At 39.4% G+C, this 15,047-nt stretch overlaps 1 protein-coding gene across 2 annotated transcripts in view; it reads right to left on the bottom strand.

Moving 5' to 3' along the window:
• The window catches only part of ANKFN1 (ankyrin repeat and fibronectin type III domain containing 1), a 329,398-nt gene that overhangs the window by 262,084 nt on the left and 52,267 nt on the right, over positions 1-15,047 (bottom strand). Inside the window, exon 2 of one of the 2 annotated variants that reach the window (XM_012460469.2) lies at positions 4,228-4,268. In XM_012460469.2, the coding sequence (XP_012315892.2) occupies positions 4,228-4,268 (41 nt within the window). Of the gene's footprint in view, positions 1-4,227; positions 4,269-15,047 lie in introns of those variants that run through there. The other variant, XM_064367439.1, reaches the window with a different exon arrangement.

Raw genomic sequence — 15,047 nt, 5'->3', positions numbered from 1 at the left:
AAGGATAACTAAACCAAGTCATATGAAGAATGGCTGAAGGAACTGGGATGTTTAGCCTGGACAAGGAAGACTCAGAGAGTATACGGGATCAGATTCCAAAATATTTGGAGGGTTGTCATGTGGGGAAGGAGTCAACTTCTGAGCTGCTCCAGAAGGTAAAACCAGCACAAATGACCCAAAGTCATAGGGAGGTTATCTCAGGTTAGCAAAAGAAAGTTTGAATATTGAGCTATTAAAAAATGGATTAGGCTACCATGTGAGATAGAGGAGGGACTTCGAGAGAAGATGTTGTGAGAAGGACAGATAGGGGTGGGCTATTGAACCACATCATATTGAAAGCATCTTCCAAAATCAAAGTTCTATGATTTGTGATTCCATAACAGAAGTAATTCCCTAAATGTTTAGCACACACATACAGTAAAATCATATTTTCCCATAATACATGAAATTTGGGGGATTGTAATTAACATATGAGTAGCAATTACCTTTATATTCCTCATAGAAGCACAAGAAGCAGTGTCATTTAGTTCATAACAAGAGAAGAAATATGTGGCCTTTGTGCATGGGAAGCTCATGAATGATGGGCATAAGCCCTGGGAATCCACTCCATGGGAAACAGAGGACTATTTTGATATAAAAAAGTGAACAGAGAAGGAATACAAGGTTAACACTGGATGCAACTTTAAATCCTTCAGCACAGTGCCTAGCAGCCATAGAAAAGCAAACAAAAGTCTGCAAACCCTTTCCAGAGGCGATGAATAGAAACAGAACAAATCACTCTCGCCTAGATAAACGCTACATCCCTGTACTGCTTTGCTGGCCATAGACCTCCTCTGCAAAGAGCATTAAGCCATAGGGAAGGGAAAGAGAAGGCATCCAGAATGAGGGCAAAAAATTCTTGTGCATAGATCTTGAACTAATTCACACAAACCAAGTTAATGTAATTGGCAAATGGATACTGAGATGGAATATTTAAAGAAAATCCCTCTAGAAGAGGCCAAGGAGCCAGTGAAAGAGGCTGCTCTAGGCTTGCTGAATACAGGAAAAAAAGGAAAAAGATTGACATTGTCATCTAAATAAAGCTCCATGGAGAGGCAAGAAGAATTAAGAGCACAGATCTTTACCCAGACAATGAAAGACTCAGCTAAAATCCTAGCCACACCATGCAATTTATTAAAAGTTGTTTCTTCCCCCATAACCAACCAGCTTCCACTAGTCTCTAGCGTTCTTTCTGACTTATTTCATTAACATTTCCTTCTTTTTCTGAAGGAGTCAGAGCCCCAGGGAATCTTTCTCTTCCCTCACCTCACCCCCACCAATGGGGCATTGAATGAGAGCCAGGGTGTTGTCTGTGAAAAGAGAAAATGCAAAACCACAAATTGCAGAAAAGGGTTACTGCCAAAAATCGAAAGGAACACACAATATCACCATGCCTCTTAAAAAGCAATTGCGCATTTTACAGGCCTCTGGATAATTCAGGTTTGTTTGGCAACTTTCTCACCCATACCACCCAGAAGACAATTCTCTTCTACCAGAGGCAGTGGTCCTAAAGAACATGAGCGGTTGAAAAGAAACAAAAGAATGTGGGTGTAAGTCTTTACAGGGCACTGACCTGGCCCAATAGTGTTGTAGCGTTCTATTTTCTTGTATTGTGTAGTATTAATTTGAAGGCCCAAAGCTTGCCAAAGAATCCCAAGGACTCCCACTAAAACAAGGAGGGTCTCCAATAATTTGATAAGATCATTGGTGATACAAAGCATTTTTAGATGGTAAAATTTTTCCAAAACATAATATTATGTGATTAACACAATAACCCTTTGAAGGGGTCAGGAGAAAATGTCTTCCTTCCTCTCCCCTTCCCCAAAAAGATACTTTGAAACTGAGGGGTTAAGTAACGTACTCCAAATCATACTACTGAAGGGGTGAACTGGGACTTAGCCACTAGCCTTCTGATTTTTACTCCTGAGTTCCTTCCATGGCCCAGCCTTATTCCTCTATGGGGGCATATTTTCCTGACTTGGCTGAGGCTGTCCACCATCCGTGGGTTGAGATTTTATGTGTTGCATACACATTTCCAGGACCTTTACTTGGAAAGTCTCCTGTCATTCACTATAGATCTAAATCTTGTTGAATGGAACATTGATTAGGTCATTTTCCATTTGTATTGGTTGTATAATACAATCATCGTTAGGACAAAATGTCAACTCCAGAGGGGCTGATTCAATGTAGCTGCCAAAAGGAACCCAGGTCACGATTGCCTGGTGATTTTAAAGCATTTCCATGACTCCATCGGTCAGACCAACCTTTCCCCAGTTGCTTAGAGATTACTTGGGGAGCTGGGTAGACCCATTTTGTCTGGATTGTGTATAATCCCAGTGCAAGCTTCCTTCTCAAAATATTTACTAATGAAATAGGTCACTAAGCACTCTGTATGTTTCTGAGAAAAAAAATGTGAAAAGAAAACAAACAATCCCAAATTGAGACCTCTAAGGTAAAATAGCCACCACCTCACACCAGTTTTTTTTTTTCCTGCATTCTAGGAGATAAAGGGTGCTTTCAACTGAAATTTTGATAAAGAGATCCTGGGGTGATACGTATGTGTTTAAATTTACACGTAATGACTTAAAATGCTGCCGTAAAGTGGGCTTCATCAAATTTCACCACTAATATATGCCAACTATCTTTCAGTATTTAACATTAACTCATTTAAAATACTAGTACACCTAAATAGGCAGTAACAGTATGATAAAGAGCTACCAAATATGAATATGCAAGAAAGTAAACATAGGCAATTTTCCCTGAACAGCATTTTGTGTTCAAAAGAAAGAATACAGTCCAAAGTTAACATTTGTACAAACAATATACTCATGATAGCATATGAAAAGGAGACTACTCAAAAAATCTAACATGACTTTCTTGGTAAAAGCTACTTAAAACATTCATAGCATGCAGGTGTCTTGATAATGCAATAAAAACTAATGCAAGATAATACAGAGATTGACATTTTTTAAAACTCCAATGAATGCATAATACATTGACATTAAATCTGAATGTTTTGAGGATGAATGTCTTTTGTGCTAATGCTTGAATATTTGATGTACAGCAGTGGGATCAATTTATTCTAGAGAGCAAACAAAAAACCATCATCCAGGGAAATCAGGAAAAACTAAGTTTTTCCTGCAGCTCAGCTGAACACATAATCTTCTCAGGGACTGAATGATTCAAAAAAGAATTGATTAGGACATGTATAATGTATATAATTCAACTGTTCTCTTTGGATTCTGATAGGTATAAGAATGTCTAATTAAATGCTTCAGTGACTACTGAGATGCATTCTCTGCTGGAAATTCTATATGAATTAGAAGTTGAGAGTTGTTGTATCCTCTAAGAGGGTACGTGACTCAACCATCTACCTTATAGTTGATTACTTGCTTAGTGACAAGCAACTTACTACATTTTGAGCTACTTTTGAATAGCTAAGGTCTTTATATTAAACCTAAATCTACCCCCTGCTTTTGGAAATTGGGTATTATTAAATTACTCCAGAGACACATGAAACTTTCTCTTTTTTTGTTAAAATTATTCTTACCTTCATTTTATTAAAAAAGAAAAAAAATAATCACCCTAATTCCAAAGACAAAACTCAGAACTCCCAGTTTGGATCTGCTATAATTTTATTTGGTCTTTCAAAGTAGAGGGGATTTGTAATTTGGGTATAGACTAAGAATAAAGAAACATAATACACAGGAGATTAGTTCTGGAGAGATTACTGGTATACAGAGTGGCCATAATGCAGTACACACAGCAAGGAATTATTAAGGTCACTACCATGCTGTTAAATAAGAAACAGTCTGTGACTACACGGTGAGGAGCAACTGGGAAAAGAGAAATAAATTAGTCATTTGAGAGAACTGAATATTTAAACGTTTAATGTCACGTGGTCATAATATCTAAATGAATATTGCCTATTTTTTTACTCCTCACTTTTATCTAGCTTTTTAGATGCAATATTGTCACAACCACAATTAGTTTCAATCTGCTTCCAAAATGGTTTCTTAAATGCTCCATGGTGTTATACAAATCAATAGTATGAAATGTTATATTGGCTGTGTGTGTTGAGCCAGACTTTAAAAATGCAGCAATGTGAGATGGGAGCCTTAAAGATTAGGAGGCTTTAGGAATTACAGCTGAGAAATAGATACCGTTTCAAGGAGGAAATGTACTTACATTTTGCTGCAAGTGAAATGCCTGTCTTTAAAAAGTAGCCTCTGAAACAAAGAAAGAAAAAATGAATGTCAAAAAATTGTACAGTAATCAATTCAAAATGAAAAAGAATCACCTTTGAAGCCACTGGCTGAGGAAGAAAAAAAAAGATAGCGAGAGAGAATCCTAGCCTACAGATGAGTATATATTTATTGGGAGACTTTTCTTGGGGATACAGGAAGCGGTAGCCCACAAAGAAAACATTTATGCTAGCTGCTGTATCTCATTGCATGCTCTGCTCCCTGCTCTTGAATACCCTAGAATTTCAAGACTACTTGATGCTCACTTTGTTTCTCAGGTCCAGTCTTGGAGAATGAAAACATAAGTCTGGTTGGCTAGTTCAATGGCTTAGACGCTCATCGTTCTCTTGCTTCTGGTGCACACTGACATTGTACCTTGTTCTTGTTGGCCAAGTGCTGACACATTGTTCCTTTAAATGAAATTTCTAAAGATTATGGTTTTCCCAATTCATACTTATTAGGATAAATGGACAGTTTTCTTTACCAAGAAATAGAAAGCTTTTGTGGGAGATGCGAGGAGGGGGATTGAAAGTTTCTCTTTATTCAAGATGTCAGTGAAAGGGGAGGAGCAATTAGACTGTGCCTACGCTTGGAAGGCCAATTGTGCAGGCAATTTGTTCAGTGTGGCAGCCCACCAGACAATTCAGCTTGCTTCTAAATTCATAATTTATTGGACCTATAGTGGTTATAGCAAAAGGGGTACTTTTTAGGGTAGTATGTTTAATAGGAAATGGCAGGAAAGTCCCTGTGATTGACATGAACTATTTGCATTCGGAGATTCAAGTGATTCCAGATCATCTCTAAGATTAAACAGTCAAGTCATGGTATCCTCAGATCTACGGAAAGATCTTTCCACACCACCCACATTGATCTGGATAGGTCAGATTAGTTACTTCAGTGGCCAATATTTTTCCAAGCTCTGCCATTTCTTAATAATAATGTGATTTGGGCAAATTGGTTCAATGCTCTGAAATTGATAAAAATAATAATAGTGGCTATTTCAAAGAATTGCTGTAAGGGTTAAATAAGATAATATATATGACATAGTTAGAAAAAGTCCTACTCATGTCAGTGTGAACCAGAAGCAAGAAAATGATGGAAGTCTTAGCCATTGAGCTAGCCAACCAGACGTATCGTATTTCCTCTCTCCAGGACTCTCTCCATTACTATCTGGTATTGTTACTGTTATTATTACTACCAGAAGGCCAAGTTGTAAAACCAAATTAAGAATAGATGATAAATCCATGAAATGGGAGCTGAAAAGGTAGCTATGGAGAAGGTCTTGCTTGAGTAAGAGGTCTCCATTTATGGCAGTCAAAGCTGTACCCTTGTCCCAAATTTCTCTTCCAGATTGTATTTCTCCAATTTTCATTCCTCCAACTACTCAATATCATTCAATCAACATCCTCCTCATTGGAAAATCCCTACGTGTATTAGTAAGCCACCTAATTCCTCATTTACTATCTGTGAAGATGGTTAGGAGTGGGACTCAGAGACTGAAAAATTGTTAAATTATTAAATTTCTGGGCTCATAATACAGATAATTCCTCTTTTTACAGGTAAGAGGTTGATACATTTTTATTCGACTGAGTTTCTTAGACGAATTCTATAGTTTGACCTGACAAGATCTCACACGTGTCACTAACTGGAACACTGTTCTGATCACAGTCTGACATACATTTCCTCCCACCCCTTGCCCTGCCGAACAAAAAAAGTGCACTGAAAATTCTTTTGAAATTGTGTATCCTTCAGCTCCTTTGAAGAATGTATTGCTAGGAAACAAATTTGGAACATTCTCACCTACTGAGAAAAGTTTTTACTGCTGCCTCACAGAATGGGTTCGTCTCTGACCACAAAAGTATTAACAAAGAAAATTATCTGTCTGTTACTTCACAGATTCACCAGACAAGAGCTCTTCATTTGGGCAACATTTTCATAGCAGTATCATTGATTACTTTGAAAACTATTCAGGGATGTCCTTGAGACTGCATTATGTAGCTATTTAATGCAATGTTACTGATCATTTTTCTTGAGGTACAAAATAAATCAAGCAGTTAAGCATACTGTGGCGGTGTGGATTTTCAGACCAGAGAGTTATATAAAAGCTCACCTCTGCTTTTTTAAAGCTTATTTCCACAATAGACAGAGAAAAACCTCTCTCTCTTAAGAGAGAAAGAAAGGACTTAAAATTATTAATTCCTTCACTGAATGCTTATTGAGTGCCTACTATGTGCAGGGCATTGTGCTAGGTCCTAATAACACATCCCCTGCCCTCGTGATTAACCTCTGTCTGGTTGCAGAGACAAGTAGACACATCACAATATAACACAAAATTACAACAGTGGTCAGTGAGGAGGGAAGGTGGAATTGGGTGATCAGTCCAGATAGAAAGGTCAAGAAGGTCTAATCTGGGGAAGCACTGAAATAGCATCTGGTAAAAAAAAATTCATATTTAATAACAGTTAATAATATGGAGTGCTTAATGCATTGGGAACCTCCTAACGTTCTGATTCATTTATTCCTCATAACAACCCAAGGGAGATACTATTCTTACCCCAGCGTAGGACATAAGAAGGCAGACAAGGAATGTGGAGCAGACCAAGCAAGGGAACATCACTGAGTGCAAGGCCCTGCCCAGAAAGAACTGACTCATTTGAGGGACCAAGAGATGAAAACCACCACGTATATTATTTGCATATACTTTGGCAGAGTCCATTCTCCCACACACAAGGGTCTTTAAGAAATCATGGACGGGGATCTTCTTATGTGGATCCTAGAAGACTTTAGTTACGGAAGCCTAATCTCTCTGCTCCCACCTCAGGGGAGATGCGAGGTACATCCTGGCTCTGTCCTGTGCTATGCCCACCTGACACCTGGTGAGCCCCCTCAGAAGATCTGCATGGCCAGCAGGTTACCCTCCTCAGATCACGGTAACATGTGCCAGATTCAGTAGCAAGATCCCTACAGAACAGACTTTGTCCGAAGCCCTCGGATACCTTCTTTGGTCCCTTTGCTGGAATCCACTTTCATATGAACTGGGCTGAACACTGAGCATACATCTGTCTGCCCTCTCTTCTGAGAACATCATATCTTTAAAGCAAGCGCTCAACCAGGGGGTTCTTCATACCACTCATTGATCTCAACTCCTCACCCTGGTTCCTGTGGTTGATGCCATCTGGTTGACATCTGTAACCTACAATTGACACTCATTAGAAAATAAGATGACTTAGAAATTTCTGTGTGTTCTGTGCTGATTAGGATATCTGGCTTGAGTTGCCAGTTATTTAAAATGTTTATGGTTTGTAAAAAGTTGCATCAATGCAAGTATAATTGTATAATCTAACCTATGGAGTAAAATTTCCTAGATACCTATTCCTTTTTAGGATACACAATAAGCTAGTTCCTATATGTTCAAGATTATGAATTTTGGTTGTTGTTTTTTTTTTTTTTGTTTTGTTTTTTGAGATGGAGTCTCACTCTGTGGCCAGGCTAGAGTGCAGTGGCATGGTGGCATGATCTCAGCTTACTGCAACCTCTGCCTCTTGGGTTCAAGGGATTCTCCTGCCTCAGCCTCCCAAGTAGCTAAGATACAGGTGCATGCCACGACACCCAGCTAATTTTTGTACTTTTAGTAGAGACAGGGTTTCACCATGTTGGCTGGGATAGCCTATTAGAGATAATAGTGCTAGAAATCTAGAGGTCACATAATTATTCCTCATGGAATATAGACATCATTTAAAAGTTCTATACCCCAAACCTCTTAACTGGGGAAAGACAAGTACAAATTATTTTTAAACATAATATGATGAAAAAAGTAATTATTTAAAAGCTAAACCGGTTAGCTTCCTTTGCCTTTGAAGGGGAGATGAACTTGCTCATATCAACGGGAAAGCAAATTTCTATATTGGTTTCTCAGCCTCAGTACTACAGACATTTGGGGCCTGATTGATTCTGTGTTGAGGGGGCTTTGTTCTGTGCATTGTAGGATATTTGGCAGTGTCCCTGGCCTCTACCTCCCACATGCCAGTATTATCCTCTTCCTCATTTGTGACAACAAAAATGTCACAAAACATTGTCAAATGTTGCTGGAAGGGCACAATTGCTGGGCCCTTCCTCTCTAATTAAGAACCACTGCTCTATGCATTCCGTTCAACATAATGCGGTGGAATTTTGAAGAACTCTGCTAATACTTTGGAGTCACTAAAAGGTGAAATCATGAGGAAATGGTCTTTCATTTAGCAAATGTAAAGTTGGTCTAGACCTTGAATTCATGGTCTAGGAGCCAAATGTCTAGAATCCATGGTCTAGAAGACATGGATCTAGAAATTCCTAGTCAGCTAGGGGGCGTTTGATAAACAGCAGAGAGGTGGGATCTCTGGAGAAGGGAGGGCAGTGAGAAATTTTTGCTGGCTGGGGGGATGGAGGGAGGGACTTTAATGACAGGGATGCTTAGTATTCACTCCTCAATTATTTACTCTTCTGTAGAGTAAGATTCCTCCCTTGTCCTAAAGTCCTGATGTGGATGAGAGCATGTTATCTCCCAGGATTCTGCAGAGATTTTAAGTGTGGAGTTTAAACCTGTCTGTAAGCTTTGACTTCACCATTGTTATCTCTTTCTTCTTATATTTTCCATTTTCTTCCTTTTCTTTCACATCCTACAATAGAAATTTTCCTTTTCTGAGCATAATTTCTTTGACCAGAATCCCTAGTAACCTTAATTACCTCATGGGATGCTGGATTTTAGGGGTAGGAAGTCAGAAAGGCCCTTTAGGCTGATCTGGGCAGAGTTCCACCTAAAAAGTGGCATCATTAAGAATGTGGGGTCCTCCACCTGAGGCCTTGCTTTACTGATGGGTAAATTGAGGCATAAAGGAGTGTAGTGCCTTGTTTAAGGAATAGAAATTAGGTCTTTTGGCTCTCACTTTTGTGCATTTTCTAGCAGAGCATGCCATCTCTGGAAATCACCCTTCTCTGATTAGCTGACAGCAACATTTAGAAAGGTCTTTGATTTCTGCGTTAGCCACTTCAATGTAAAAACCCTGCTAGAATAAAAAAGCAGAATAAGAGCTGTTTGACTAAAGGCTCTCTCCAATGATGCCTTGAAGTTCCAATTCTATTCAAATCTTTTCTCCATGACACCATTATGATCAGACTGAATATTTTCAACTTTCACACATTTCTTTCCAAATTTCTAACTCCAAGTTGTCAGCCGACAATACAGACCCACAGAACTCTTTCTTGTCTCATAGGCTACTGTCCAAATGTTATAATTAAATAATAAATTTCCAAGGATTAGTTATTCCAATATCAAAGTGGTAGTTTCGGCAAGGAATAAAGGATATGCTTTCAAAACTGCTGTGGATAATATGAAAGCTGATCAATGGCCAGTGTTTACATATTCAGCTATCAATTTTAATAGAACATTTTCTTTGAAGTCACAAAATATTATGAAGTCTACATATATAAAATTTGGGGAAAAAAACACACTGAAGTTCTTTGTCACAAAAGGTGATCTCAATTGATGCTGCACTAAAACCCTTCTAATAGGAGAGTAAATGGCTTGAATTCCCTATGAATCGGAGCATGAACTCAGGCAACTTTTTACTCATCTTTTTATCTTTCATGGTGTCTAGCATGTTCAACACATAGTGGCTGTTGAATAGAGTGCAGTCAGGTGAACAATCCTCTAGGCTTCTCCAGCAACAAAATTCTGTCTGCCCAGCAGCCTCCCACCCACTCTGCCTCCGGCATCAATACCTGTGCCCGGGACCAGGTACATCATTTGTGGGGCTCAGTGCAAAAATGAAAAGATGGGGACCCATGTTACAAAATTATCAAGAATTTCAAGACAGTGATAGCAGAGTACTAAACTGAGCACAGAGCCCCATGTGGCTTCACTGAGTGCAAGCCCATGGAGCTGGCCCTATCTGTGCCCAACTAGTTTTGCAGCCTTCTGATTCCTTCATCCACTTGAATCATACCTCCTGTGCCAAGTGAAAAACCTATGCTTGGGGTGTCCTTAACTCCTTCTTTCCTGTCTCAACCAGATTCTTTTTTCTTGGGCCCATGCCCCTTCATCCTCCTGTTCTTGCCCCTTTCATTATGTTTTCTGGAACCCTATTATAAGTTGAGAAAATTCACCTCTGTCTCAGCCTTTTTAGCATTTCTGCTCATCTTATTGGTAATGGGCTTTCTCACACAGTAACTCTGTAGGGTAGGTTCTAATCTCATCCCAATTTACAGATGAGGAAACAGGGTGTGGTGAGGGGCAGACAGAGAGGTTAAATTGCCCAAAGTCACAGCTGGTAAGTGATAGATTCGGGATCTGGACTCAGGCAGTGTGGTGTTCTCACACCTAACCACGGTGCTCCACTGTCCCAGGGTCATTCCCAGTCAGGGCTAAAGTATACAGCTTCCTGTATAGAGCCAAACTTACTCGGCCACATAAGGTGCCTTTATACCAGAGACAGGAGTTTGGAGACAGGGATGATAGATAAACATAAGTGAACATAAGCATCACTCAGGAAAACCTCAGAGATATTGGAAAAGTGGGTGGATTTCCTCAAGTTATGTGGATGGGGACTTGATTTATTTAACTTGGTTATGAACTCCAAAAGACTAGAGGCCTTGGGGCACTTGGTTTATACCTATCAGTACACATTGCTATACATCCTTATTTTTAATAGCTGTATATTATTTGTTTGCATGTTAGCCCATTTTTTCCATAGAGGATAACAACAGCAGATAATGGAAACCATTAGAAGAAGTAGACTGAAAAGGGCTGAAGATGACAAGTGGCTTAAATAGTCCAGAGGTCTAAGAGAATGAGGGCTGACTAGTAACCTTTGGGATTAGTGATGGGTAGGTCAGAGGAAATCTTAGAGAAAGATACTTTGCAGAGTGGAAGGAATGGAAACCAGGTTAAAGAGAATGAGGAGTTAGGGGGAGCTGCAGCTGAGGAAAGAATGAGGGGGCAGACACTAGCATTACTTTTTGCTAACCATGTATGCATGAGGCATATGCATTATCTAATTTGAATCTCCTAATTACCTGTGCAATGGGGAGCATCACTCCATTTCTTAATACATATAAGATGAAATCTCAGAGATGTAACTCTTTCAGGCCTCATTCCTGGCCTATTTTCAAAACTTGCTTTTCCTACTCTTTGACAAATTTTGGCTTAGAAAGGCAGCAGCCCCTCTGTGAAGCTTTTCTTGATTCCATTCACCCTCAACTTTCACCATCCCAGACAGAGATCAGCACTGTGTATCTTCGATATATTCGTGTTAAAGTATATTTGGTAAAGTTTTCTACTGAAAGAGTTGTACAACAGAAGTGAATAAAGGCACATCCCCAGAGGTCTGAGGATATGCCAGAGACCTCTGCACATTTTTGTGAAGTCTGATGTATTCTTTTAATAAATACAGGCTAACGTATGCTTCTGCTCCCAAATACATTCTAGTTTGTGTTAATACTAAAATGTTTTAAATTAATTACCACTAAGGTTACTCAATCCATCTTTTATACATACATCTGGAGCACGAGACACCCCAGTTTTATACCTTCTGCCATACCACTGTCTTGCTTCCTGGAGCATAAGAATGCCCATTTGGGATGTGTGGATATATATTAATAACAAGTCTACAGGACTGTCCTCTCATCCTTTGCATCCCTGGGCACAGTATGATTCCTAACATGTGAAATGTGTAAGTGAACTGAAGTGAACACAAAGGGATTTCAGCATATATTAAATAGTCACATGCTTATTGCTTTAAGAACAGCTTTTGGGGTGAGAGTTATGTGGACTGAAATCCCAAATTACTTACTTCAGCCTCAATTTCTTCTGTAAACCAGAAATCATGTTAGTCTTTCCCCAAGATTGTTGGAAAGTTGAAATGTGTTGCTCTATGGGCAGCACTTAGGATGGCACCTGGCACATAGCAAAGCTTTCTTAAATCAGTGGGAAGGTGTAGACAGCTTACATAGGTGGAGAGGCAGAAATGCTTCTCCTGCCTCCTGCCTCCCCATGTTCTCCTTGAGGTGGAGGCTTCCACCCTCCCTCACATGAGTGAGAGATGTGAAGTGAGAATGACTGGTTTCTCTCTTCACTTTTACTCTCCTCTGTCCAGGAGCAGATTGTCTTACTAGATTGTGTGAAACCAGACATCCACTGTGGGCCATGTTTCTACAGCGGGCAGGCTTGCTGGTTATAGCCACTGCTCTGTGTGCACAGAGTCCAAGGTTCCCGTGTTGATGCTGTGAGTCAGGGGTCTGCCCTCTTGGGGCCAACTTCTCAGCCTGTGATGGGATGGTTGAATCACATTGCTCTGTTGCCAGATCCAGGTTCTTCAATTCAGAGGAGGGTAGTTAGAAACCCTGGTTTGGCTTCTTTAGTCAAGCTTCCTAGCTGCTCTGTATTTTAAAGTTACTGGATACTCCCTGGCTATCAATAAAGTTGATATTTTGATACCATTTGTTGAAGAAGAGGGGGTGAAGGATTAGCATCTCAATCCCAGTAAGTTAGTGCACTGCCTGGAAACCTTAAGAATAAATACAAAGAACTCAGATGTGAGGCCACTGCTCTTGGTACAGCTATTGTGAACAGCTTTAGCATGAATGGGCAATGCCAGTCTTAGTTTCTGGCTTGCTTTGGTGGCAATGGCATGTAGTAAATGTGTGGCTGAGACCAACATTGTGTTATTCGGACTAAGTAGCAAAACCCCCAGCTAAATTCCATGCAAAGTAAAGAGAACTAGAGTGAGTGGTTTTGGCCTTTGGGTATAGTGCTAGGCACTGGAAATACCAGCTTGGTTGATCCAACTTGGGTTCCTTTTTTTTTTTTTTTTTGTATGGAGTTGCATAGGCTCAGGGGGGACTGCTGAAAGACTAATCTTCTCATGCATGTAGCCTGCCCACAGGCTCCTGGGGCTCTCTGCCCTGTGGTCTCAAACTGGATTCTTTCATAGAGTTTATTTCTTATCATATTGTCACTATTTCAAAAGATAGAGAAAGAGAGAATCCTCTCTAAATTACTCTGTGAAACCAGTATTACCCTGATATCAAAACCAGGAAAGAACTTAACAAAAAAAGAAAACCACAGACCAATATCTCTGATGAACATAAATGCAAAAATCCTCAACAAAATCCTAGCTGATAGAATCCAACAGTGTCTCAAAACGATAATCCAACATGATCAAGTAGGTTTTATACCAGAAATTCAGGGATGGTTTCACATCTGCAAGTCAATAAATGTGATACACCATACAAACAGCATTAAAAACAAAAATTACATGATGTCAACAGCGGTAGAAAAAAACATTTGACAAAATCAGGCATCCCTTTATGATTAAAACCCCCAGCAAAATCGGAATAGAAGGAACATATCTTAAAGTAATAAAAACCATCCATGACAAACTCACAGCCAATATTATACTGAATGGGGAGAAGTTGAAAGCATTTCCCCTGAGAACTGGAACAAGACAAGGATACCCACTCTTGCCGCTTCTATTCAACATAGTACTGGAAGTTCTAGCCAGAGCAATCAGACAAGAGAAAGAAAAAAAGGCCATCCAAATTGGTAATGAGGAAGTCAAACTGTCACTGTTTGCTGATGATATGATCATAAACCTAGAAAACCCTAAAGAGTCATCCAGAAACCTCCTAGAACTGGAGAGTGAATCAAGAAAAGTTTCAGGATACAAAATTAATATCCACAAATCAGTAGCTCTGCTATACACCAACAGCGACCAAGCTGAGAATCAAATCAAGAACTCAATCCCTTTTACAATAGCTGCAAACAATTTTAAATACTTAGGAATTTACTTAACCAAGGAGGTGAAAGACCTCTATAGGAAAAACTACAAAACACTGTAGAACAAAGAAATTATGAATGACACAAATGGAAACACATTCCATGCTCAGGGATGGGTAGAATTAATATTGTGAAAATAACCACACTGCCAAAAGCAATCTACAAATTCAATGTAATTCCCATCAAAATGCCACCATCCTTCTTCACAGAACTAGACAAAACCATCCTAAAATTCACATGGAACCAAAAAGGAGCCTGCATAGCCAAAGCAAGACTAAGCAAAAAGAACAAATCTGGAGACATTACATTACCTGACTTCAAACTATACTATAAAACCATAGTCACTATGGTATTGGTACAAAAATAGGCATATAGACCAGTGAAACAGAATAGAGAACCCAGAAATAAAGCTAAATATTTATGGTCAACTGATCATTGACAAAGTAAACAAAAACATAAAGTAGGAAAAGCGTACCCTATTCAACAAATGGTGCTGGAATAATTGGCAAGCCACATATAGAATAATGAAACTGGATCTCTCATCCTATACAAAAATCAAATCAGGATGGGTTAAAGACTAAAATCTAAGACCCGAAGCTGTAAAAATTCTAGAAGACAACATTGGAAAAACCCTTTTAGACATTGGTTTAGGCAAAGAGTTCATAACCAAAAACCCAAAATTAAATGCAACAAAAACAAAGATAAATAGATGGGACTTAATTAAGCTAAAAAGCTTCTGCACAGCAAAAGAAATAATCAGCAGAGTAAACTGACAACCCCCTGAGTGGGCTAAAATCTTTGCAATCTATGTATCTGACAAAGTACTAATACCCAGAATCTATAAGTGACATGGTTCGGCTCTGTGTCCTTGCCCAAATCTCATCTTGATTGTAATCCCCAGAACCACCATGTGTCGTGGGAGGGACCTGAGGGGAGGTAACTGAATCTTGGGG

This window comes from Aotus nancymaae, unplaced genomic scaffold (assembly GCF_030222135.1).
Source record: "Aotus nancymaae isolate 86718 unplaced genomic scaffold, 86718_ANA_hifiasm-v0.15.2.pri h1tg000072l, whole genome shotgun sequence".
In the NCBI taxonomy this organism is placed as follows: Eukaryota; Metazoa; Chordata; class Mammalia; order Primates; family Aotidae; genus Aotus; species Aotus nancymaae.
Note: the sequence above shows the minus strand (reverse complement) of the source record. Positions and strands in the feature narration are given on the sequence as shown.